Raw genomic sequence first — 26813 nt, 5'->3', positions numbered from 1 at the left:
AACCATAAAGCTACAAGAACTAGAACAACAACAAAAACAACAAAAGTCTAGGGCAAGAAGAAGGAACGAAATCATCAAGATCAGGGCAGAACTAAATGACATAGAGACTAAACAAACAATCCAAAAGATCAATAAAACTAGGAGCTGGTTCTTCGAAAAAATAAACAAAATCGACAAGCCTCTAGCCAGTCTAATCAAGAAAAAAAAGAGAGAAGACCCAAATAAACAAAATCAGAAATGAAAGAGGAGAAATCACGACTGATACCACAGAAATACAAATGATAGTTAGAAATTACTACAGACAACTGTATGGCAAGAAATTTGACAATCTAGAACAAATGGACAAATTTCTAGAAACATACAACCTTCCAAAACTGAATCAAGAAGAAGTGGAAAGTCTCAACAGACCAATAACAAAGAAGGAAATTGAAACAGTAATCCAAAATCTCCCTGCACACAAAAGCCCTGGACCGGATGGCTTCACAGGCAAATTCTACAAAACATTCAGGGAAAAACTAACTCCTTTCCTCCTCAAACTGTTCCGAAAAATCCAAGAAGAGGGGAAAATCCCAAACTCTTTCAATGAAGCCAGTATTATTCTAATCCCCAAACCAGGTCAAGACACAAGAAAGAAAGAAAACTACAGGCCAATATCACTGATGAACATAGATGCTAAAATCCTCAATAAAATATTGGCAAACGGGATCCAGCAATACATCAAAAAGATCTTACATCACGATCAAGTGGGCTTCATCCCAGGGATGCAAGGATGGTTTAATATTCACAAATCAATAAATATAATACATCACCTAAACAAAATGAAAGACGAAAATCACATGATCATATCAATAGATGCAGAAAACGCATTTGATAAAGTACAACACCCATTTATGATGAAAACACTCAGCAAAATGGGAATAGAGGGAGCATACCTTATCATAATTAAGGCTATATATGAGAAGCCTGATGCCAACATCATACTCAATGGACCAAAACTAAAAGCATTCCCCCTGAATTCAGGAACCAGACAAGGTTGTCCACTCTCTCCACTCCTATTCAACATAATGTTGGAAGTCCTAGCCACAGCAATCAGACAAGAAAAAGAAATAAAAGGTATGCAAATTGGGAAAGAGGAAGTAAAACTTTCATTATATGCAGATGACATGATAGTATACCTAGAAAATCCTATAAACTCCACTAAAAGACTGCTCGATATAATAGTGAATTTGGCAAAATAGCAGGGTACAAAATAAATATACAGAAATCTAAGGCATTTCTGTACACCAACAATAAAATATCAGAGACAGAAACAAAAAAGAAAATACCATTTACTATAGCAACAAGAAAAATAAAGTACCTAGGAGTAAACTTAACCAAAGAGATAAAAGACCTGTACTCTGAAAATTACATAACATTGAAGAAAGAAATTAAGGAAGATACAAATAAATGGAAGCAAATACCATGTTCTTGGATGGGAAGAATCAACATCATCAAAATGGCCATACTACGCAAAGCAATTTACAGATTCAATGCCATCCCTATTAAAATACCAATGACATATTTCACAAACCTAGAACAAATACTCCATAAATTCATATGGAACCAAAAAAGACCCCGAATAGCAAAAGCAATCTTGAGACGGAAGAACACAGTAGGATGAATCACAACACCAGATATCAAACAATACTACAAAGCCACTGTAATCAAAACAGTCTGGTACTGGCATAAGAACAGACATATAGATCAGTGGAACAGAATAGAGTCCAGAAATAAACCCAGGCCTCTATGGTCAACTAGTATTTGATAAAGGAGGAAGGAACATAAAATGGAGTGAGAAGAGCCTCTTTAACAAATGGTGCAGGGAGAACTGTATAGGGACCTGCAAAAAAATGAAACTAGACCACCAACTTACACCACACACGAGAATAAACTCAAGATGGATCAAAGACTTAAATGTAAGCCGTGACACCATAAAAGTCCTAGAGGAAAACATAGGCAAGAAAATATCAGATATCTCACGTAACAATTTCTTCACGGATACATCTCCTAAAGCAAGAGAAATAAAGGAAAAAATAAACAAATGGGACTACATCAAACTAAATAGTTTCTGCTCAGCAAAAGAAAACATCAGCAAGATGAAAAGGAAAGCAACCATATGGGAAAACATATTTGCCAATGACATCACAGACAAGGGACTGATTTCCAAAATATATAAAGAGCTGATACGACTCAACATCAAGAAAACAAACAACCCAATTAAAAAATGGGCAAGGGACCTGAACAAACACTTCTCCGAAGAGGACATACAGAAGGTCCATAGACACATGAAAAAATGCTCAACATCATTAGCCATCAGGGAGATGCAAATAAAAACCACAATGAGATACCATTTTACACCAGTCAGAATGGCCATCATCAACAAATCAACAAGCAACAAGTGCTGGCGAGGATGTGGAGAAACGGGAACCCTACTGCACTGTTGGTGGGAATGCAGACTGGTGCAGCCACTATGGAGAACAGTATGGAATTACCTCAAAAGATTAAAAATGGAACTGCCTTTTGAACCAATGACTCCACTACTAGGATTATACCCGAAGAATCTTGAAACCCCAATTCAAAAGAACTTATGCACCCCTATGTTCATTGCAGCACTGTTTACAATAGCTAAGTGCTGGAAACAACCTAAGTGCCCATCTGTAGATGAGTGGATCAAAAAACCGTGGTACATTTACACAATGGAATACTATGTAGCAGAAAGAAAAAAGGAACTCCTGCCATTTGCAACAACATGGATGGAACTAGAGAGAATTATGCTTAGTGAAATAAGCCAGGCAAAGAAAGAAAAATACCATATGATATCACCTAATACAGGAAACTAAAGAACAACACAAACAAAAGAACTAAATAGAACAAAGAGCAGAATAGCAGTCAATAGGGGGGAGGGGGGAGGGAGAGAAGGGGGATAAGTAAGGGAAGGGTTTAGTCAAAGAACATATATAAATGACTCATGGACATGGACAACGGGGAGGGATATGATTGCGGGAGAGGGGGTGGGTTGGGTGGGGGAGAGAAATTGGGAGAAAAGGGGACAACTGTAATTGAAAAACCAAAAATAAAAAATAAAATAAAATAAAATAAAAATAATAAAAAATAAACTTTCTTGAAGAGCAAAAAATAATAATAATAATAATAAAATAAAACTGTTCAGAAATTTAAAAAAAAATTAAGGAATAAGAAGTAATATTCAACCTTTAAAAAGTAGAAAAAGTAAAAGCTGCAAGGATTTGACTACTATGTTAATTATCTATTTTTGTATAATAAATTACCCCCAAAACTTAGTGGCTTAAAAACAGCAAACATCTATTATCTTATATGTTCTGTGGGTCAAGCATTCAGGAGTTGCTTAGCTAAGTGTTGTCATAGGTTTCTAATGAGATTGTAATCAGGATTTAGCCAGGACTGGGCATCCAGCATCAGCTTCACTAGGGATGGAAAACTGGCTTCCAAGCTCATGCTTGTGACTGTTGGCAGTAGAACTCCCTCTGTTCCTTACTACATGAGCCTCTGTTCCTTGCTTGAGTATCATTGCAGTACAGCAGCAGGCTTCCACCACAGTGTGTAATCCAAAGAGAGAAAGAGAGCAAAAATGGAAGTTAAAATGCTTTTGATGACTTATCCTTGGAAATCACACTCTTCATTTCTACCACATTCTATTCACTATGAGGAAATCACAAAGAACAGCCCACATTCAAGGGGAAATAATTAAGCTCCACCTCTTGAAAGGAGGAGTTCCAAACACTTTGTGGCATATTTCAAAATGATCACAACTACTGAGTATCTATCTTATTGTGAATTAACTTTTTTATCTAGTACCATGCTATTCTCTAGTACATAAATATTATAAGCAGTAATAAAACCATAAACTCTAGGGTAGTCCTTTAATTCTCCCTGGGAGCCAGACAATATTTGTAGAATACCTACTGCATATCATTGTACTGTATTCTTAAAGTTATCTGATATAATTATCTGACCACTTTGTAAACTGAATGTTATATTTATTATGTGAACAATGGCTTTTATGGCTATCAGTAACTTTCTTAAGAACACACTTTTAAATAGAAGCTTATTCTGAACTAAAGGATGTATAGTGTTTGCTCTGCTTTGGTGTAATCACACTAGATGCATTTGATCAGGTTGGCTGCAGACACCTTTTGTTGATACAAAAAAATGCTTTATAATTAAAAAAAAGATAGTTTATCATATGTAAGCAATGAAAGGCTTCAAAGAAAATCTGGAAATCCATGTCTTGGTAGTCTTTGAAACAAAGAAGCATTTCAGTATGAAAACTATCAACTGAGTTTGAGCCTGCCTCTTTAAGTACATGTATACTTTGAGGTAATCATCTAGGTTTGTCATGGTCTCTGTGCACAAGTTTTACCTATTTACATTATTTTCTCATCATTGTATTCATTTTAATTTGTTTTCTGTGGCTGGTTGGGAATCATGTAGCAAACAATCAAAGAAGAAATCAAGTACTACAATTTGTTAATGTATAATTTTCAAAAGTTTAAAAACATGACATAAAAACATGTAGTGAACATGTGTTAAGAAGTCATTTAGCTCATCAGTGAGAGAACCAGAAAGATGGTAAAATTGATTCAAAGGAGTACAAAAGAGACTGAAGTTTTTTTTACAATCAATAAAAGAAGATATGCTAATTTTACATTGCAAAGTTAGATTTAAAGTAATTGATGTCATACTGAGCAATAAACTAGGGTTATTTTGCTACCTGATTGAAATTATTTTCATCTCTATTGGACAAAATTATTTGAAATTTATCAATATACAAATTAGTATCTAACGCCATAGAGACTGAAACCTAATCAAAACTATTGAATTGTAAGTTAAACAAAAGTATATTGCTCAGGAGAATTAACTAATTCTTTAAGGGGCCAATTAGACAGTGGTCCAGTATGACATTAAAAGGACATGTGACATTCCTTTTATATTTTTTCTTAGCAAGATTTTGACATTTGTCCTCAATAATTTATGGCATGGACCACTTTATTGAAAAATACTTGAGTAAGTATATTATTGAAAATTTTGTTAGCCCTGCCATAACAAAATATCACAGACTGAGTGCTCAAAAGAACAGAAATCAATTTTCTCATAGTTCTGAAGACTGGAGCCCAAGTCAAGGTGTCAGCAGGACTGGGCTTCTCTGAGACTTCTTTCCTTGGTTTGCAGATGGCCTTTCCTCTGGGTGCAGGATCCCCAGTCTCTCTCTATAGGCCCTAATCTCCTCTTTTTATAAGGACATACTAATGGCCTTACTTTAATTCAATGATCTCTTTAAAGACTTCTTTTAATGAAGTCACATTCTGAGGTACCAAGGGTTAAGACTTCAACATATAAATTCTGGAGAAAACAATTGAGTCCATAGCAGTAAAATATATATAAATTTTAGTAAATTAAAAAATGTTTAAGTTCTACATTCCCCAACTCAGGTAATTGCTTATTTGCTTTTAGACATAATGGAAAATTTGATATAACATTTTATTTAATTTATTCAATTACAGATTATCATAAGTACTTGTCTTCTTTTGTTTTTATTGTTTTTACTTTTATCACAAATTTATAAATTAATTTCTACTGGTACAACTTTAAATATTATAGACATGAGAAATGTTGAGTTTTTAAAATTATTAATAGTTACTTATATTTATATAACACTTTACCAGTTTCAAAATGCTTTCAGTAGTTTTATTATTTAAAATTCTACCAATATTAATATTTAAATTATTTTGTAGATATGAGCAGAAAAGTAACCATTGATTTGGGCAATTAAGAAATTCTGAGTAACCATAGTAAGAGACATTAAGAGACATAGTAAAGGTGAAATCTGTGTGACTTTGGTTGAAAAATGAATAAAAGATCACTAAAGAACATAATAACAAGAACATATTTACAACTTTGTTCTACTAACAGTGAAGTAATAAAGGTCTTACCTTACTAGTGAAAATGACTTCTTTTGTCATGCTGAGAGAAAAGAATTTCAAATAACACATCGTGGAGAAGTTCAAACGCAATGGCAAGATTTTATTGGAGTTAAGGAAAATAATACACCTTCAGGTATGGGACATAGAAGGTTGGCTGTGCTCTAGCAGCAACTGCCCTGAAACTTCAGTTAATCCTCCATGTATTTTCTTGATTCTCAGTAATGATCAAGGATCCATTCAAACCATCCACCCAACATCCTGATTCTTCCTTGGCTTGAGTCAGGTCCTCCCCTTGATCAATCCCTTTCTGGAACCTCCTGGAGTTTAGGCTGTCTATTCAGTCCATTACCTTTCTAGTTTTTCCCAAGCTAGGCTCTGTTCCTGTATGGCTTTTACTGCACAGGTCCAAAGTAAAAACACCTCCCTCTGTGCCACATTGACTTCTATTGCTCATGTTCAAAAATTTTGTTATGTCATTTGCTTTCCAACCAGCAGAGGAATCTTTCCTCCTCCTTACTCCTATGGTACTAGGCTGCCAGCATCCCTGGGGAGATTTTCTCTCTGCTCTGAAGATTAAAACTTCTCCGTCACATTTCCCTGAGGTGTGTGACTGAGTCTACAAATGCTATGGCTTCCTAGTAGTTTTAATGGAATTCTGTCCTAATATCTGATTCAGCTTCCCAGTTTATTAAGTTTAATATCTGACTCCCTTTGCACCCTCCTTTATTAATAACTATTTAGCTATCTATGCTAACATTACTCCTAAAAATTTAGAGATATTTTTAATATAATGTCATAACATGATTACAGTTATCTTCAGCAATTTCCAATGAACTTTGTTATATACGTTAGAAAATAAAAATGAAATACTGTATCTGTTGTCTAGAAAAATTTATCTCCTACAATGTTCAAATCATTTTAGCTAAACTTATCTATCATCTATGTATGTATGTATGTATCAGCTTACTTACATGAACTCTTTGTCTAATTGCCTTAATTCTCCAATCTTGATTAAAAAAATAGTTGAAATTAGACAGAAATTCCAAATATAAGAAAAAAGAAATAAGACCAATCCCCATGATTACTATTTGGCTAATTATCAGGTAATTTGATTAAACCTGCTCCTCCCAACTTGGACGGTTGTTATCAATACCTACTGTTTCAGTAGCAGAGAATCTCTCTGTCATCATACTGAGTTGAAAGAAGGTGTGAATGCTGTCAAACAGATCTTTTATATGAAATTACAACTGCATAGACTAAACCAACTGCATGCCTAGCATGAGGGATGGGTCATTGAATATACTCTGGCACATTATCTGAATCAAAGGTATTTACAATGACATTTGAAACAGTGGGTTCTGTACTCTAGTTGATATAATAATACAAAAAGAATGAAAACCAAAATAAAGCATACATTTACAGATTTCTGGAGATAGAAATAGTTCAGATTTTTAAGAATTCTGGTTGCTGAACTGGTTGAAAAAAGTTTTCAGGTGGTGTGTGGAACACTTAAATTCTTATGTTTCCAAGGACTATGTAATTTTGGAATGAAGTTATAATCTATAACTTGAAAATGTGTATCCAGTGAATGTGATATCCACTTTCTTCTTGTTCTTATAAGTCACGGTGGACATTTTCATAAAGTTGCTGCTTGCTCTATTCTGCTTTGACAATATACCATTATGAATGATGATGGCACATGCCTCTAAATGAATCTTTCTGTTGAGAGAGTACCATTCACTGAAGCGGCATGTTACTAAGGAATTCTTTTGAGCTGTACAGTTGGAAGATTGTTTAAGTTCAGATTGCAGAAGGAAAATCCTTTTGCCCTGACCTGTGTGGCTCAGTTGGTTGGAGTGTCATCCCATGGACCAAAAGGTTCTAGGTTCGATTTCTGCTCAGGGCACATACCCAGATTGCGGGTTTGATCCTCTGTTGGGACACATATGAGGAGGCAACCAATCAATGTTTCTCTCTCTCTTTCTTCCTCTCTCACTAAAAGCAATAAAAAAAAAAAAAAATGTCCTTGGGTGAGGATAAAAAAAAAAAAAAAAGAAACTTTATAGTAAATGAATCATGGATCCTTAGTGAGTTTAAACAAAGGGTAATCAAAGTATAATTTTCATACATAAAAACATGAGTGTCATAAAATTTAGAATGAATAAAAACTAGAAATGTATTTATTTATGGGATTATTGAGGTAACTAGCCCACTATTGCTGGTCTAAGTACATTAGTAGAATTAGATATTTATAGAAAGTTTAAAGAAAAATAATGTTTAAATAAGCTTTATAGATTAGGCAAAAAATAATGCTTAATGGTTTAGATAATAAAATTATGACCTTTGGGATTATCTCTTCTACCAGATAAATATCTAATTAGCATGAAGTTTCACAGTCTGGTCAAATAAAAAAATATTCAAGTCAAACACATATGTTCTTCTAGAGCTGTACTATCCACAGCAGCCATGAGCTACTAACATTGTTTTAAATTTAAATTTGAATTAATTTAAATGAAATAAAATAAAGATTCAGTTTCCCAGTTATACTAGCCACATTTTAAGTGCTAACGAGACACATCTAGCTAGTGGCTACTTTCTTGAATAACATAGATATAGAATATTTCTGTCATTGCAGAAAGTACTATTGAACATCAAACTTCTAGAGAATTAATTAATCTTTGAGCAGGTCTGTTTTACAATGCCTACATATGTCATTGAAAGAACAGTTCACCCCTCCTTTTGCTTTGTTTTGAAGTTTTGGATACATATTGTAAACAAAGTATCTTACAAATCTTTTTTTTTTTCCCATCTTCTCCACCTTTTCTTTTTTACCGGAAGAGGATCTGAAAATAAGAATTTAATTGAAGTTCACAAAAATTTTTACTCCTCTTACTACTAAAGAGGTTAACTATGCCATTGAATTAGTTATAATTGGATTGAATGAACTATTTGGGGCAAATACAACAACTAGTAGAAATATTTATTGTAATTACCCATATTTTAGGATTTATAAACTATCCATTTGTGTTTTTGTCCTCCTCAGTCCTTAGATGCCAAGAGGAATGTTATCAAGAAACAATCATCTTTTGTAGAATACTTAAATCACTTTTTGGCATAGCAAGAAATTGTTTTTGCAGTTTTTTTTAAATCATAAAACTACCTATAATTCTAAAATGTTCTCTGTAGTGGCTTGGGCAGACTAATGTACTCTTTGGCTTATGATGCTAGATTTGCACCTGTGACTCAATTATTTTGTGTCTGTGTGTTTTTCAGATGTGCAGCACATGGCAATCGACTGGCTTACCAGAAATCTCTACTTTGTGGACGATGTCAGTGACCGGATCTTTGTTTGTAATTACAATGGGTCTGTATGTGTCACGCTGACTGATCTGGAGCTTCATAATCCTAAGGCAATAGCAGTAGATCCAATAGCAGGGTAAGAGTCTTGTTTGTGTGTGTGTGTGTGTGTGTGTGTGTGTGTGTGTGTTAGATCTGAAATAATTTTCCTTTCGAAAAAATTAGTCTGACGATAGTGTGGAATATCAGACTACAGGCTCAATTTTTCAATGTTGATTTTAAGAACTGCATTAAAGGAAGAAGAAAATGTATAATTTACCAGGCAGATGCTGAGAAATACCAATTCCTTAATACATCAATATTGCAAAACTATCCTAACACACAAACAGCCTGCTACCTCCCAAGAATTGTTTTGGAGTCACCAGAGAAGAGCTTCAACATCGTTTTCGGGTAAAGAGAGGAGACCAAGTCTACTTAGCAGTAGACCTTAAAATTAGGAAACTTTGAAAATGCTACTTGAGAGATGTACAGACCTAACATCCAACACAACATTTAAGATTTATAAAAGGGGTATAATCCATGCTCAAGAGTACCACTCAAAATTAAGGTCAGCTTATTAGTCGGCAGTAAATATTTTTTCTCTAACTACTAATATGAAAACACTACATTGTTATGGAGTTACCGGATTCATCAGAGTTTATCTTCACTTTTTTTTTTTTTTACTTTCAAATTTTGCAAGTTACTTTATTGCTTAAAAAGAGATCTTACCTGAGCCTCTCTTAGATAAAGTCTCATTAATCTTTCCTAATATTACACAATTTATCAAAATTAGCCATAAATCTTTAAATTTCCATCAACTTAGTTTATATGATTAAGAAATCAAAATGTGAATTCTGCTTTAATTTTACAAACACTATTATTAAGAGGGAGAGGGGCAGAAATATAGAGTCCTATCAATTTAGTTCTGTCATCAGTAAGCATTATTCAAAGATACTGTCAAATTAATGACATGCTATACAACTTCAATTGGAGGATCGCTTGTTTTTCAGTGGTACTTTGTAAGAAATACTTGACAACTGAAGTTTTATTCTTGTTATTGCTTTAATCGTCCCCAGGCAGTTCAGGCTGAAATGTCTGATGGAATGTATCCTAAGCTGCCATAAGCCTCCATTCAATAAGTGGGAAAATATTTACTGAAGAAACAGCTGTTATCCATATGTGGACTTTTGTCACTCTTTACTTAAAGTCTGATTGAATATTAAGATGCATCATCACAATGGTTCTGCTTTTGACAAGAACAGCTTGCATGTAAGAACTTTGCTAGGAAGGCTCTGTAATATAATTCTTGATTGTAGCTCTATTTGTATTTGCAGCAGATGGTTTCCTGACTAAATCTGACTGTAGTGATGCTTCAAAAGACATTAGTAAAAGAAGTTGTATTTAAACTGATTTGTTTGGGTTGTTGGATATTGGTAGTAAGAAAAAAATGGAAACTTACAAATGTGCTAACACCATCTTTTTGGCATTTTGTTTAGAAATATATTTGCTTGCATGTTTTTCCTACATGTGCTAACTACATTTCAAATTAGCCTTTACACAGTCTTGTCTGTCAAAAATGTTAAAAGGTGAAGCTACTGTATTTCTCTCTTCATTCTGCCACTATTATTCTTCCCCATTCTTAAAAGCTAAGATTCAGAGACCCTTTTCAAATAAAACTGCCAGTCTTAAATATATATACATTATGAACGCCATCTCTCTTTCTGTTCAGCAACATATTTTATGTTCTCAAGCTTCCTATTTCTTCCTGTCATTACATGAAAGAACCGTATTTTGTTATTCTTGTCTAAGGTATGAGGAATAAAAAAACCCCATATTGTTTGCATTTGTTCTGTGCTGGATTCCTTTGGGCCTAGTAACTGTTTAACTGTAATTTTTGTCATGTATCATCCATCATAATAAGTTCTTTGAAATTTTTTGTTTGACTTTTCTCTGTCTATCACAGTTTTTCAATAATGGGTCATAGAAACCAGAGAAGGAAAAGCATAGCTCTTATAAATGCAAGCCTGTCTGTAACAAAACACTTTCAAATATATCCTGCTTTTCTTTTAATATCATGAATTTGGCTAGGATTAATGTGATACTGTTTAGGAAAGGAACAGTAGGCACTTTTCTTTAACTTTTAATGTAGGGCCTGCTCAAGAATAATTTGATCAGTTGAGGCAAGGATAATGCTGTATGACCCACTAAATTGCAAATGTACCACCTACCCTTTCTCTTACTTTTTTTCTAATTGTATGGGGTGATATACCTTTTGCTTTTTTGGTTATAAGTTCAGTTGGGAAGCATCAGAATGTATTAAAAGTTTACCTGACTCTTAGAGCTTGACCTTAATAACTACAGTAATAGAAAGAGATTTGCTTTACCTCCCCAAAGGGTGCATTGAAAAAATATCCTCTACTTGGTTACACTCCTAACTTCACTTTTCTCAACCCCTATTCCATTTTTATCTAAAGACTATTACAGTATTATTACAATAATCTCTATGATATTTTAAAAAATTGTTCTTCATTGAATATAGATTACTTATTTTCTCTAGACTTTCAGTGCAACTTGATCTAGGTGCCAATCCAAACCTGGCAGGAAGAGATTGCTAATAAACTTGCTTTTTAAGATGTTTACATTGACCTGTAAATTCATGCTGTTTTCCTGGAAATGCTCCTTCAGGTTTTTATTTTTCTTTTTAAATTTTAGCAATATTTTTCCAATTTTTCCTTAAATAAATTTCTTTTAGAAAGTATAGAGTCATTAGATTTAAAAGGTAGCATAGAAATCATAGTCCAGTCAACATAAAAAATACTATTTCTGACATTGGTTGTTCGGGATCTGCTTGTTTAATGATTAAGAGCTTGATGCTAGAGGCACTCTCCCTGAGCTCAAATTCTGGCTCCCCCAGTTACTAGCTGTGTGATGTTGGATGCCTATCTTAACTGTTTTCTTGTCTTAAACATAGTGAATAATGTTAATTCTACCCTAAGACTTTCTGAGTTGTAGAATATGAGAAGTTCTCTTTTTCACATTGCCTTCAAAATAACTACTAATGTATTTCACATTTGTGATACCATTATGCTTACTACAAACCTTCCTGAAATGATTTATTTTATATAGACCAACTCTATTTTATAATAAAATAATGAAAAAAAGGAGGAGACATGAGGGAAAAAATGCTATAGCCTGGGAATAAATAAGAAGTATATATAGAGGTTGTATGAGAAAAGTATAGAGTAAGGTATAAGGAAGGTAGCAGAGGAAGCATTATTTTAATAATTGATTTTGTACAGGATGTATTTGGATACCTTCAAGGTCTTTCAAAAGATAAAGGTAAAGAAGAAAATCCCCTCGTAGTTTCCTTTGTTTTTTAACCTGTATTTTTAATATAACATTTTTTCAATAATAAACCATGTAGTATTTGGACCTAATGAAGGTTATAACTGAGGATAGGAGTGGAACTAGCTTATAATTTTGTTCCTGAGTAGTCACCCTAAACTTCTTACTGAAGTCATCACACTAAACTCGAGACGAAAATTCACTTCACCAAGAATGTCAAATCATTGCAAAAACATTGAAGAAGGGGGACAAATTAATTCTAACCATGATAATTATTTTTAAAAAGCATAAAATTAAAGAGATGTTTTAATGATAGTACTGAAGTTGGAATTGAAAACTTGGGATTAAAGTAGTTTTGAGGACTTTTGCTATCATGTATAAAATCCAAAATCAACAGTTATATGAGATGGTAAAATTGAGGGGAAGGTGAAATCTCCCATGTCATGTGAAACAACAGAAATTGAGTTTTTTCCAAGGACAATGTATATCCTCTTTCTACAAAGGATGAATTTTTTTCTTGTAGAGAGTGAAAGGTAGAGTGATTTATAAGATTTATCTGTGAATCCTGACCCCACATCAGTACTGAGGGAAAAGGGCATTGTCGTTGTTCTCTGTAAGAGCAGACCAACTACCAGGAGGCACAGGGGCGAAGCTCAAGCCTCAGAAGTTGAACTCACATAGGAGTGATAGACCATATTTCATAGTTAATAAACCCTTTTCTATCACCCACCTAGATCCTCACTTTTGGTGAAACTAATCTAGCTGAGGAACTAAAGATAGAATCAAAGTGAACAGCCATCAGGGCATAGGACAGACTAATGAAATCCTAATCTGAGATGTTTGGTTCACAGACCAGTGCTCAATCCACTGAGTCACACCAGCCAGGGCTCTTTTTTAAAAAAATCTTAAAAAACATATTTTAAAGCCTGGCCTGTGTGGGTCAGTGGATTGAGAGCCTTCCTGCGAAGTAAAAACATATTTTAGAAACTGACAGATTCTCTCAGATTCCCTAGCACTTTGGGAAGCTATATGAATATTTCTAAGCCACTAAGGTAAAAGTAAATTATTGTTTTACTTATAAAGTAATTCTCAAATGGCATGAAAGCATTCTTACTCTGCCAGAGAATACTGGAAGAATCAGTGTCATTATTAGGAAAGAATAATTTATAATTTCAAACAGTTTAAAATTATTATTATTATTTTAATACTTACCTGAGTACATGTTTTTATTAACTTTTAGAGAAATAGAAAGGGAGGAAGGAAGGGAGGGAGAGAGACACAGAGAGGGAGATAGAGAGATGAGAAAAAAAAACATTGAGAATTATCAATTGGTTGCCTCCAGGATGCATTCCCCAATCTGGGGTCAAATCCACAACCTGGGCATGTGCCCTGAATGGGAATCAAACTGGCAAACTTTCAGTGCACAGAAGGACACTCCAACCAACTGAGCCACATGGCCAGGGATAAAGTTATTTTTATTTTATTTTTTTTACATAGAGTTTTATGAAAATAGAGTTAATATGACCCAGTGTTATTACTTTTGAAAATATATGGACAGTTTTCATGTGTCACACAGATTTAACCAGGTCATCAAGATAATGTTATAATCTATTCTTTAATGGAGCTTGGAGTAAAACAAAGTTTTGCATCAACTATCAAATGTTAAGTTCAGTAGATATGGCTGTTATAGTTTACAAAAATTATTCTATACAACAACAACAAAAATCTAAGCAGTAATTTATTTGAAATTTCTCAGTTAAATTTCTCAGGCAGTAAATGTTATTTTCAAAAACTGAGAGAACCTTGCTTAGGTTGTAAACACCACAAAGAAAAAGACAAAATTTAAAAACAGTAAAATAAATACTTGACACTGTTCTCCTTATTTATTATCACTCTTTCATGTATAATGTAAATTAAGTGTTTTACCATAGGCCATATCATATTCTACCGAAAACATAAACAAACAAATAAATAAACAGGAACTAAAAAAAACATAACTATTTTCAGTTATTCTGATTTATATTTTATTCCATTTCACTGCTGAACCTCACAAGTTATTAAACCAAAATTGATATTTTCTTTTGAGGAAGATTTTAAGTGACTTGACTTGAGAGAAATTTTTTTGCCTGGCTTTGAAGTCAAAAGTGGATACTTTCCAAATCAAATAGTTTTTACTCAAGATTTTTTTAATTCTTCAAAGGGAAAGACAAACATTGACAATTTTTAGTCTTTTCTTCAGGGTTACTGAGATAAGCACTTGTAAGAATTATGCTTAGGATGTAGGTATCAACCATTATGATTTCAAGCTGTACTATAAAGCTGTAGCAATTGAAACAGTATGGCACTGTTATAAAAACAGACAGATATACAAATGAAACAAGTTTGAGAGCTCAGAAATAAAACCAACAAATATTTGACAAGTGAGCCAAGAGTACTCAATGTAGAAAAGACATTCTCTTCAATGAATTGTGCTGAGATAATTGAATAGTCACATGTAAAAGAATGAGACTTATACCTTATACCACTCACAAAATTAACTCTAAATAGATTATAGTCCTAAATATAAGAAATAAGAATAAAGTTCCTTGACATAGTTCTTGGTCATTAATTATTGAATATGTTACCTAAAGCATAAATAAACAAATAAATACAAAAATAAGACAACATTAAATTTAAAAGTTTCTCACAGCAAAAGAAAGAATCAACACAGTGAAAAGACATCCAATGGAATGGGAGAAATATATTTGCAAATCATATACTTGATAAGGCTTTAATATCCAAAATATATAGCAAAATCATACAACATACAACTCAATAACAAAAAATTCCAAATAACCCTATTTAAAAATGGGCAAGGAACCTGAATAGACATTTTCCCAAAGATGATATATGAAAGGCCAACAGGTACATGAAAAAATACTCAACATCACTAATCGTTAAGGGAATGTAAATCAAAACTACAAGATATCCCCTTATACTTGTTAGAATGGCCATTATCAAAAAGACGAGCAATAATAAATGCCTACATGAATGTGGAGAAAAGGGAACCCTTGTGTATTGTTGGTGCGATTGCAAATCAGTGCAGCCACTGTGAAAAATTATATGGAAGTTTCTCTAAAAATTATAAATAAAATCACTACCTGATCCAACAATTCCACTTAGGAATATATTCAAAGAGATGAGAACAATAAGTCAAAGAGTGATCTACATTCCCATGTTCATAGCAGCATTATTTATAATAATCAAGACATGGAAACCACCTAAGCATCCATCAGTGGATGAAAGGATAAAGAAGTAGTGGTAAATTTATACAATGGAATATTATGCAGATGTTAAAAATAAACAAATATAGAAATCTTACTATGTGTGACAACAGGGATGGACCTTGAAGACATTTTGCTAAGTGACATAAGTCAGAAGACAAAGGCAAATGTTGTATGATCTCCCTTATCTATGGACCCTCAAAAAGAAACAGAAAAAGAAGTCAATGTTGGAGATGGGAAGAGGGGGAATGGAGGAAGATAGTCAAAAGTTATTAACTTCTAAGTATAAAGAAAGAAATGGTCACAAGGTACTAACTTTAAATTACTATAGGGTTGTTATGTAACACATGATGACTATAGCTCACACTGCTGTATGTTATATAAGAGAGTAAAGAGAGTTAATCCCAAGAGTTCTCATCACAAAGGGAATATTATTCTGTGTTTTTCTTTCTTTTATTTTTCTTATACAAGAAAATGGATGATAGCTGAACCTAATGTGCTAATTATCTCACAAAATATTTAAATTAAACCATAATGTTGTATGCCTAAAACTTATACAGGGACGTTTGTCAATTTATTATTCAATGAAACTGAAAGAATGGAATAAAACATTGTGTTTAGATAAATATTTAAGTGCAGATAAAATATGCCCTAATGACATCATAAAATAATTTAATGCATTTTGATAAAAACAAAATGAATAATATGTGTTATTGTTCTTCTTCATAATGATTGAAAATAGTTATGGTAACATCATCAACAACCAAACTACTTAGCAAATCTCTATATGAACATCCTAAATCTGGGTTAATATGGCATAAAATAGAATAAAAAACCAACATATAAAGTAAAATATTCCTGCTTTCTGGAAACCTTTAGTGTAAGTCACAAAATGGAATTTAGAATTGAGAAATTAATTAATTTGAAGGTATATCTAAATAATAAATTTATCTCATAAGTTCAGTCTGGGATTTATCTAAAGTGTTTAGAACTCTACAATGACCTGAAAGCCTCCAAACTGATAATATTCTGGGTTATTTTTATATTTTTATTGTATTATAAACTTTATTTGGTAAAATTATTTCAACTGTATACTTACAATCTATTTATCAGTGAAAATGACTGCATCAGACAAATATAATCTCACAGAGTGCACAATCAAGTTTGAATGATATCAATAGAATAATCTCTTTACAACTACATTTATTAGAATAATAGTTGCTTTTATAAACTTTAAAATTGCAAGATAAATTGGCACACAAAATCGTATTTTACACTCATGAATACAATGAGGGTATTATATGTTGGTGAACAGCTTCCTCCATGTGGTGATTCTAGGAGCAATGTTTCTTCCATTTTGCAGCTCTAGAATTTCATAAGGCCTTGGAATATTCTATTCTTAACTAGCAGAAAGGAAAACATGTTGAGGATCTACAGACATAGTTGGATGCAAGAGGATCTGGGAATAGAGCTCCTGGGTAGGCAGCTGGTTGCATATGACAACACAATACTATGGAAGTGAGAGCATGCATTTGTAATGCATACTTTGCCATTTCTGCCATAGTCTTGTCTTCTGACTACCAAATGCTCATATGTACCCTTCTTACTGTACATAGAATACACTACATTTATGTCAAAGTAGACAATCTCCAGGGGTTGTGCATTTCTCTCCATTATGTTCTTTTGTGGGTTCTTCTTATACAGCCATTTGTGAACCAAAACAGATATCTGCTCCTGCTGTTCCCTCCATACCCTATATAAATTCATAGACCAGTATTAGAATAACAAAAAGTCCACTTGAGAAAACAGATGATCAAAACATACCATAGTCATGCAACAGAGCAATAATGAAATTCTGCCAGGCAAGTAAAGTGAAGACCTTCTGCCCTGATGGTTTGTAAGTAGCTTGTATCGATATTTCTTTTTCCTGCAGTATTTCCCCTTGTCCATTGTTCTCTTTAGCTGTGCTTCCATTGGGAGGTTCATTCTAGGCCATTGTACTCAGTACTGTAGCTGAAGTTGAAATGGAGAATATCTTCCTCAAGGGGACTATACACACACACACACACACACACACACATATATATACACTATTTTTTGTTCCTTTCAAGTTGTTTTAAGGTTTAAAGAGACAAATGATTTTGTATGCTAAGCTCATAGCTTTTGCTGTTATAAGTTGCCTTGAAAATTAGTAGAATTTTGATTTTTTTTTTTTTTTTTGGCCATCACTTTTATGTAACAATAACTACACTCTAAGTTATAATTTAGAAATAATTATCAAGCCAAATTTATTTCTTTCCACCTCATTCTTTTGGTTTTCTCTTCTATCCTGTTAGTATACGTTGAGCTCTGAAAACCATGCTTTAGTTGGAAGCAATCACATTTTGTCTAAAGGTTAATTTCTCTGTTTTGTTACTCAAAGCAATTTTCAGTTCTGTTTTGTTTTTTTCTTTCTTACTATTCAAGACCTAGAAGCAATTGGCTTTTCCAAACCTGAGAGGCCCCAGATTTAGATTTGTTCTATTCCTTTACTTTTCTTTCTTTCTTTCTTTCTTTCTTTCTTTCTTTCTTTCTTTCTTTCTTTCTTTCTTTCTTTCTTTCTTTCTTTCTTTCTTTCTTTCTTTCTTTCTTTCTTTCTTTCTTTCTTTCTTTTCTTTCTTTCTTCCTTCCTTCCTTCCTTTCTTCCTTCCTTCCTTCCTTCCTTCCTTCCTTCCTTCCTTCCTTCCTTTCTTTCTTTCTTTCTTTCTTTCTTTCTTTCTTTCTTTCTTTCTTTCTTTCTTTCTTTCTTTCTTTCTTTCTTTCTTTTCTTTCTTTCTTCCTTCCTTCCTTTCTTTCTTCCTTCCTTCCTTCCTTCCTTCCTTCCTTCCTTCCTTTCTTTCTTTCTTTCTTCCTTCTTCTTTCTTTCTTCCTTTTCTTCTCCTCTCCTTCTCCTCCTCCTACTCCTCCTTCTCTCTCTCTTTTTTTTTTTTTGGTAATCCATGAGCCAATTCTAACCTACATTAATTTTTTTGTAACATCTTGCCAAAGTAAACATGTAGTAACTAATGCAATTTCTAATATTATAGTTTTAATTTTCTTTCCTTAAATCCAAAGGATCAATATTACTTGTTTTTCTTTCAACATATTTTCCAAGATACTGCAAATAACATTTTTTATCGAATATTTTTAACCTTGAACACTTTCAGTCCTGAATAGTAGTTACCTTGCTGCTGCCACGTTACCACTGAGCCAATGGCCTTTAGGTTTTCATGAAGGTAATTCTGTACTTGTGCTACCAACTTTTGAATTTGTCATGGTAACATTTGCTGCTATATATTTCAGTGGATAGTACAATAGGAATTTGTTTTTTGTTTTTGTTAGAATCCAGTACATGTGTTTCTAATTATCAGGCAGCTTTTTGTTCAAAGATGGGGGTTCCTTTCATCTTGTGGTTCCTATATCCTTTGGGGCCCCAGAGTCCTCTGACTTTTGACTAGACAAAAGAGTGTCACATCTACTTTATTAAAAGTTCAGTGCAGTAGTGACATACATCATTTTGATTATATTCCACTAATGCCATCTAGTCACTCTGTTATAAAGAGGACTAGAAAATATGGTTTCTAGCTGGGACATTGTCAACCACTCTACAGACTTTCTGGTTAACAGATAACTATCTCTGCTACTATAACCACTATCTGATTCCATTATTATTATTATTAATTTTTTGCCTTTTGGTTACTAACAAATTAAAAGCAGAACAGGTTAACATGTCAAAGCCCTTGTTTTAAAAAAGTATTTTAAATTTAATGGGTTCATCTTTTTCTCAAGTTTTACACTCCCCTGAACACTCTGAATTCAGGTTTATCATTTTATCTTGAACAAGTCATTTTCATTAGATTCATTTTTCCTCTTGTTTCACAAATCCAGATCATCCATTCAAAGTTTGCCTGGAAAATATATAATCAGATAAACAAGTAAATTATACCCTGACCAATGACTGAAATAACAGGCATCATCTCCACATTGGGACAATTTCTTTATGTAATTAGTTCTAGGTTCCTAGAACTGAAATATCCTCTTCTCTGAAGAGGCTAGAAAAACCATTTTATTTTCAACTCTTTTTAGACATCACAATGATAATAGTTCTTCTATTTGTGCTTAAGATCTCACTGCTACTCACAGAAAGTCATATTTTCCAGATTGGGTTTCTTGGATTTTATTTGATACATCTATCTATATTATTATTTATCTTTTTTGTTCTGGAGCAGACTCTGAATAAATGTAATGTTTGTAAAAACTTTGAGAGTAGAGGACAGAAAGGCTTGTTAGTGGGAGTAATTAGAGGTATAAGAGGAAGAGAAGACAGCTGAAATAGTGTATTAATAGTGCATTTTATTTTATTTTTTTTATAAATTTATTTATTTATTTGTTTAATTTTATTTTTTTAGAGAGAGGGGAAAGGAGAAAGAGAAGGAGAGAAAGATCACTGTGTGGTTGCCTCTCACTCGTGCCCCTAACTGGGGACCTGACGTGCAACCTAGTAATGTGCCCTGACTAGGAATCGAACCAGCGACACTTGGCTTGCAGGCCGATGCTCAATCCACTGAGTCACAGCAGCCAGGGATAATAGTGCATTTTAGAATGATTTTGACACTAACAATGATCTTAACTCCAAGTAGCCTAAATGATAAGCTAACTTATTTTCTCACTTAAAAAGAAGGCCAAAGAAGAGCAAGCTTGGTGGGATTCAGGCTTAGTTGAACTGATGCCACAGTGACATAATCGGAGAACCATCCCACTTGTGTATCTCCAATTTGCCATCTACTGCTGCATTCTAATTCCATTCTCTCCATGGTCATAAGGTGCTGCAAGTGGGAACTGAAGAAAGCTGCTTACTTATTCTCATGCAGCAGGTAAATGAAAGAAATCTGTCTGCTAAATATGGACTCTAAAATTATTACTTTAGTCTGAATGGACTACATAATGTTGTTTCCTCATACCTGAAGCAATATCAGTCCTGGAAGAATACTATGTTGTGTTTGGATTTGTATTAATTAGAGTTCATCCCAAGATTGGGAAGTGGGTTCAATTTCCCTAAGTCACATGGGCTCTGGCAGTGGTAGGGTGGGGGGACTTATGGCTCTTCAAACATAATCAAGTCTTTGATAAGAAAACAATACTGGAAAAAGCAAAACAGATCATTTCAGTGGCAATGGAAAAGAGATGTATGAATTCAATGTCATGGAATATATGCTATGGAATGCACACTAGTTAAAAGCAAAGTCGTTTTCTTCCTGGTGGATATTTTAAGGTTCTTTACAAAGCCCTATGAATGCTAGATAAAGATGATAATGGAGGTGGTCATGATGATGATGATGACAAACATGACAATGAAAGCAGCATCAATGAACCAATGACGATGAGGCTTATCTCAACAAGTCAATCATTGAAACTGTGTGGCTATCAGTCATTTTTTTTTTAAACTTAAAGCATGCTAAGTTTAAAGAGCAACCCCGAATTTATTCTATAGGTAAAGATACTTTAGGGATCTTTAGTGACTTCCCCCAAAAATAAGACAGACATAGGTTTAGATGATTGAAGATAAGGAAATTTCTAGTTAAAAAGTAGGTCTAGCTGCTGAAAACCCTGCCTTACTCTTTGGATCTGTATATGTTTTTATTATTCAAGGACAATTGCCTGAATAGGATAAGCAGACTGATAATACATAAGTTAGAGGTTGCTTAATAAAGAAAATATTTATAAGCCAGTCAGGTCTATTTTTTAAAAATTAATTTTCATAGTTATTTTATATATCAGGTAACTTAATATTGGATGATTTAAAAAATAATGTTAACGATATTTTATTAAAATTAATTATATTAAGGTGAATAACTGATAACTGACCATAAATCACTCATAAGACTTTGTTTTGTAATGATTAAAACCCAACTCCAGTTTTTTTCAAATGAAATAGGAATATTTATTTTAGCCAACTATAGTAGAAATAAATTTAAAGGATTGGTGTCCTTGCCATAAACACCTTTAATTAATAGTATTTTTAAAAATATATCTTATCTGTGGCATTTTCTGGGAGTAGTCCTAATAAAGGTTTGAATTAGAAAGACCATTACATTATGTATTTGTCATAATAATATTCCTAGGGTTAATATTGTAGAAGCATATGTAAGCCAGCTGAGAAAAATTATAACACAATACTTTCTGGAGTGTCCTGCTCTGCCCCTTTGTCCTGTTTGAATCAAAGGTCAACACATGACCTGGAGTTCACAGTGAGCTCATCTGTGCTCTGTGAACTTCTCCACATTCTCACATATGACCTCAAATACCCCAGGACCTCAGCATGATGTCATCATTCCCCTAAAGGCTAAACTATTTTACTATTGCATATGGAGAAGTGGAATCAATGAACTAACTTTGCATTATCTATCTTGTTTTTCTTGTGCTTGTGCTACATCAGAATGTGAATTTGCAATTGTGAAAGGGCCCATTTTCTTTAAGAGCCAGAGACAGAGAAAGAGATTAATATCAACAAAAAATGTTACTGAAAGTTTACTTTGAGACAGTCATTGTTCTAAGCACTTCCTTTGCCTTGAGCAATTTAACCTTTACAGTGACCTGTGGGGTACCTAGTTTAGTACTATTATCTTTTACAGATAAGGTTTAGAGGTAAATTACTAGCCTGGAGTCAGAGAGCCAGTTAAGTAGGGCCCTCAGGAGTCAAACTCAGCAATGAACCCCACAGCCTGCGCCTTATCCAAGGCGCTATACCCATAGTGAGTCAGCCTTATGTGGGGAAGCTTTAAGCTCAAGTACTAGGGGGGTGTGGTGTGCCAGCATTCAGCCAGAAGACTGGGTGTTCATCCCTGAGGAAAATAGCACTTGTGATTATGCAATGTGGGAATTTTTAACCTTAACAAGGGGCACCTGTAAATGTTCATGTGTATCAATTCCATGAAAATGAACAAAAATGACACAGAATTTGTTACTAAAAATTTTAAAGAGGAAACTAGATGACATTCTGGAAAAGGAAAAGCCACAGAGAAAGTAGAAAGATTAGTGGTTGCCAGAGGATGGGGCAGGGGAGTAAGGAGAGATGAGTAGATGGAATACAGACTGTTTTAGTATCATGAAATTGTTATGTATGATTCTGTAGAGGTGATTACATGTCATTATGCATTTGCCAACATCCATATAACTAATGTAGCACACAAAGAATGAACCCTAATGGACCTTACTTAATAATGCATCAATATTATTTCATTAATTGTAAAAAGGGTAACACACCAATGCCAGATGTTAATAATAGGGGAAATTGTGAATGATAAAGAAAGGGGTATATGGGTACCCTATCTGCTCGATTTTCTATAAACCTAATGCTCTAAAAATAAACTCCATTTTTTTAATAAAAGGAAACGAAACTATGTAGTGACATCATTTGACTGTAATTGTGGATCAACAGGAAACAGGTGACTTCTTTCAGAATAAATATCTTTTTTACTTTAGTGCTAACATCTAAAACTTCCACATACACACAGTCACAAATTCTAAAAAATGTCTTTCTGAATTCTGTGTGAGTCCAGGTCTTCTTCTTGCCTCAGCTACTCCCTAAATAGAAATGAAATACCTGTAGAAAAACACCATTAACCCTTATAAGCCATAGGGGTGTGATTGAAGAGTCTTCAGTGGTTTCCTTAAAAGTAAAACTTACAAGGACAGAAGAAAGAAATCTCCCCCAGCATCTCTTACTGTGATTGTAATGACGGGCTCTGTTTTCCTATGCAGAGTCAGCCCTTGTCAATATGGGGGCATTTGAGAGGAGTACTTATTCCTAATTTTAAACACAATATAACTTGTACTGGCTGAGGGAAAGGAGGTAGATAAATACTAACATTTTTTGTGGAATGGAAGATAATTTGCTTATGCTTTTCTCACCATTCAAGTCAGAGTTTGTGAAGGAAATAGCTTTAGAAACTGAGAGGACCAATGGACCCATTACAGTGCTGTCTCCACACAGTTAAAACTCAAAGTGTGACTGGCTGGCATCACAAATAGTGTGAGTGGACTCAGGTGATGAGGGATTATTAGAGAAAGCAGAGTGAGGAGAAAGTCAAATTATTGTCCTAAGTATGGCTGACTTATCCCTGCAGGAGAAATGTTTTCTTAGGTGTCATTTCCTAGAGTTAGTGGCTTGGTTGTCCCCAAAAGAGCAGGTCTCTATTTAGAACTACCTTATCTGAGTGACATGAACTTCACTATCATACCTACTTGTTCAGAATTGTTGGGTTTATTTGATTCTCCTACGTCTTTGTTAAAGGGAAAAAAAAAATTAAAAAAGGTAGCACAATTTTAAAAGAGAAGATCTAAACCCACACCATGAAATAGGTATTGCTATATACTATTTGATAGGAATAGGGGCAGTAGACATATTCACAAATGGTATATAAGCACTCTAAAATTAAGAGTTTGTGTAATTAGTACCTCCAAAGCCATTATGAATATATTAATAGCAGGTTTAGCCAGAGTAACATTAGTTTTCCTCTGCTCAGATTTTGATTCTGTTTTGGTGAGGAGGAGAGTAGTGGCATCTTTTTCTGTGCCAACCTGTCCCCAAATCTTGCCTTCATTTCATATTTGCATCTGGTTGATGCTGGACATGCTGCCTCCTGTTTTCAATTTTGATACATTAAGGGGTAAAAGCTCAAACTTTTGTCCATGGGGAAGGTCAGATCTCTTCCTTACTACATGACGACTATAATCCTGTGGTTGTTGGCCTTGTAATTTCTGTTCCTGCATGCTACTGCACCGTACAGTGTAGGATTAATGATAGTGTAGTTCTCAAACACTTCAATCATGTGTGCCTGCCCTGGAAAACTTTGCAATATAAGTCACTGGTAGGCTCTTTTGAAGCCTCCAGTGATTTTAAGGGGGAGGGGGCACAAAAATGTCAACATTAATTAGTAATCAAAATAATTTTTTCCATTCTTTACTTACATATGCTCCATATTTAACTAACTTTGCCTTACTAAGTGAAAAATGCCTTGGAACCTCATGTCTATTATGATTACTATTAGATTTTGTGTTCATCTGCCATGATTTTTATAATCCATTTGCTTTTATTATTTGTTTAGTCCCCACAAAAGCCTATGTAATATGTACTATTTATTATACCCATAATATAGATCAGGAAACCGAGGCGAAGAGAAATAAAACACTTGGTAAATGTCACACAGTTACCAAGTAATGAATTCAGAATTTGAACCCAGAAAACTTTGCTTTAGAATTCCTGATTAGTTAAACTTCTGGACAGAAGCAATTTAATTAAATGAAGAGTGTACATATAAAAGTTGCTATTTTGTAACAAAATACTAGTGTTATTATTATTACTGTTATTGTAATTATTTTCTCTCATGCCCTTTTCTCTTTTGACAGTTCAAGCTGCAAAATTTTGTCTATAATTTTGTAGTTAAGGCTTTTAAGTTTCAATAGTGATTATGTATGATTGCTTCATAGTTCACTGTCTTGCACAGTGCACCTCACTACTCTGAGTAAGTGATTCATTTCCACCCTAAACATAGATATAATAGAAACCACTACTTCACTTTCTAGCAGATTGAGAGCAATCTTGTTTTAATGTATGTCATTTTCAATAGATCCAAGCTGTCAGATAACTTCTGGTAAAATAGGATGCTGAATCAGACATTTATTTTTAGTGGCAATTGTTGACGCATAGACTAACCCATCCAGATGACAATACGCCATATCACTTGACTCTCTATATAAATATACTGAAATATTCTTTGTCATTTCTTATTTTAGATTTCTGCTTTAGACTTTTTTACAATATTCTAATTCTAATCAATTTTCTTTTAGCAACTGTTTTTTTGTCTTAAAAACTATTATACTTTTTTTTGATGTCACAGACCTAGTTTAACTTTTATTATACTTTTTTATTTAATAGTTATATTTCAGTTAATTTTAGTTCTCTATCATAACACATTTAATAAATGATGATGAATGCCCCTGATAAAAACATATTTTAAAAAGTGAGGGAGCTGATTAACACTTACATGTTTGTATCAGTAATATATAGCTAGTGTCTTCCTGGTGAGTTGATACCAGATTGATACTTGTATTGTTTGGTAAGTATTTTATTACCACTTCTAGAAATAAAAATAGATTAATCATTGTTATTATTATGTGTAGCAATCGGCTGCCTTTTAGTGCCTCTTCTGGTTTACTCATGTAGACATAGTATTTGGAAAATATAATGGGAGCTAGATTTGGGTCAAATTAAAAATGCTAAATGCTCCCTTTAGCTGCACATGGACTAAAAATAGAACAATACAAATATTACCCTGACTCTTGCATAAGGATGACATTTGTGAAACATTTTACATATTCCATAGTTTTGTAAAAATTTATATGTTATGTTCTTTGTGTACATAATATAACAGAACCCACGGGCTGCTCCGATTGAAACAGAACCCACGGGCTGTTCAGTTATTAGGAGCCTGATTGCCCGCCACCAGAAGCATAACTCTCAACATCACAGTTCAGTGAAAAGAAAAAGAATTATTTATTTAATGGTTATATAGATTTAGATTATTTGCGTATTTTTGCTGTTAAGTCTTATTTTCTTTAAAACACCCACAAACACATAGTTCTGCCTCCCCCTACCAAACCAGGCTAGTTTTAGAAAAGTTAGAGATACTGTTTCCCTACTTCCTAGACACAGTTTAGCTTTACGGGCATCTCCCAATCATTCGATCCTGATTGGGGAGGTTTTGCCTGTGTTGTGGTGCCCTCCAGCTCTTAATGTAGAACCGCATGGAGTTCCCAGCCTCCTTGTAAACTGCATGGAGTTCTCCCTTTC

At 33.7% G+C, this 26813-nt stretch overlaps 1 protein-coding gene across 1 annotated transcript in view; it reads left to right on the top strand.

The window, feature by feature from the left end:
- LRP1B (LDL receptor related protein 1B) overlaps nucleotides 1-26813 on the top strand; it is a 1919366-nt gene that overhangs the window by 917163 nt on the left and 975390 nt on the right. The window contains exon 7 of the mRNA XM_090279551.1: nucleotides 9273-9435. Within this exon, the coding sequence (XP_090135677.1) occupies nucleotides 9273-9435 (163 nt within the window). The remainder of the gene's footprint in view (nucleotides 1-9272; nucleotides 9436-26813) is intronic.

This window comes from Furipterus horrens, unplaced genomic scaffold, assembly GCF_987537825.1.
Source record: "Furipterus horrens unplaced genomic scaffold, mFurHor1.1.pri manual_scaffold_1, whole genome shotgun sequence".
In the NCBI taxonomy this organism is placed as follows: Eukaryota; Metazoa; Chordata; class Mammalia; order Chiroptera; family Furipteridae; genus Furipterus; species Furipterus horrens.
This window is presented reverse-complemented; position numbering and strand designations above follow the sequence as displayed.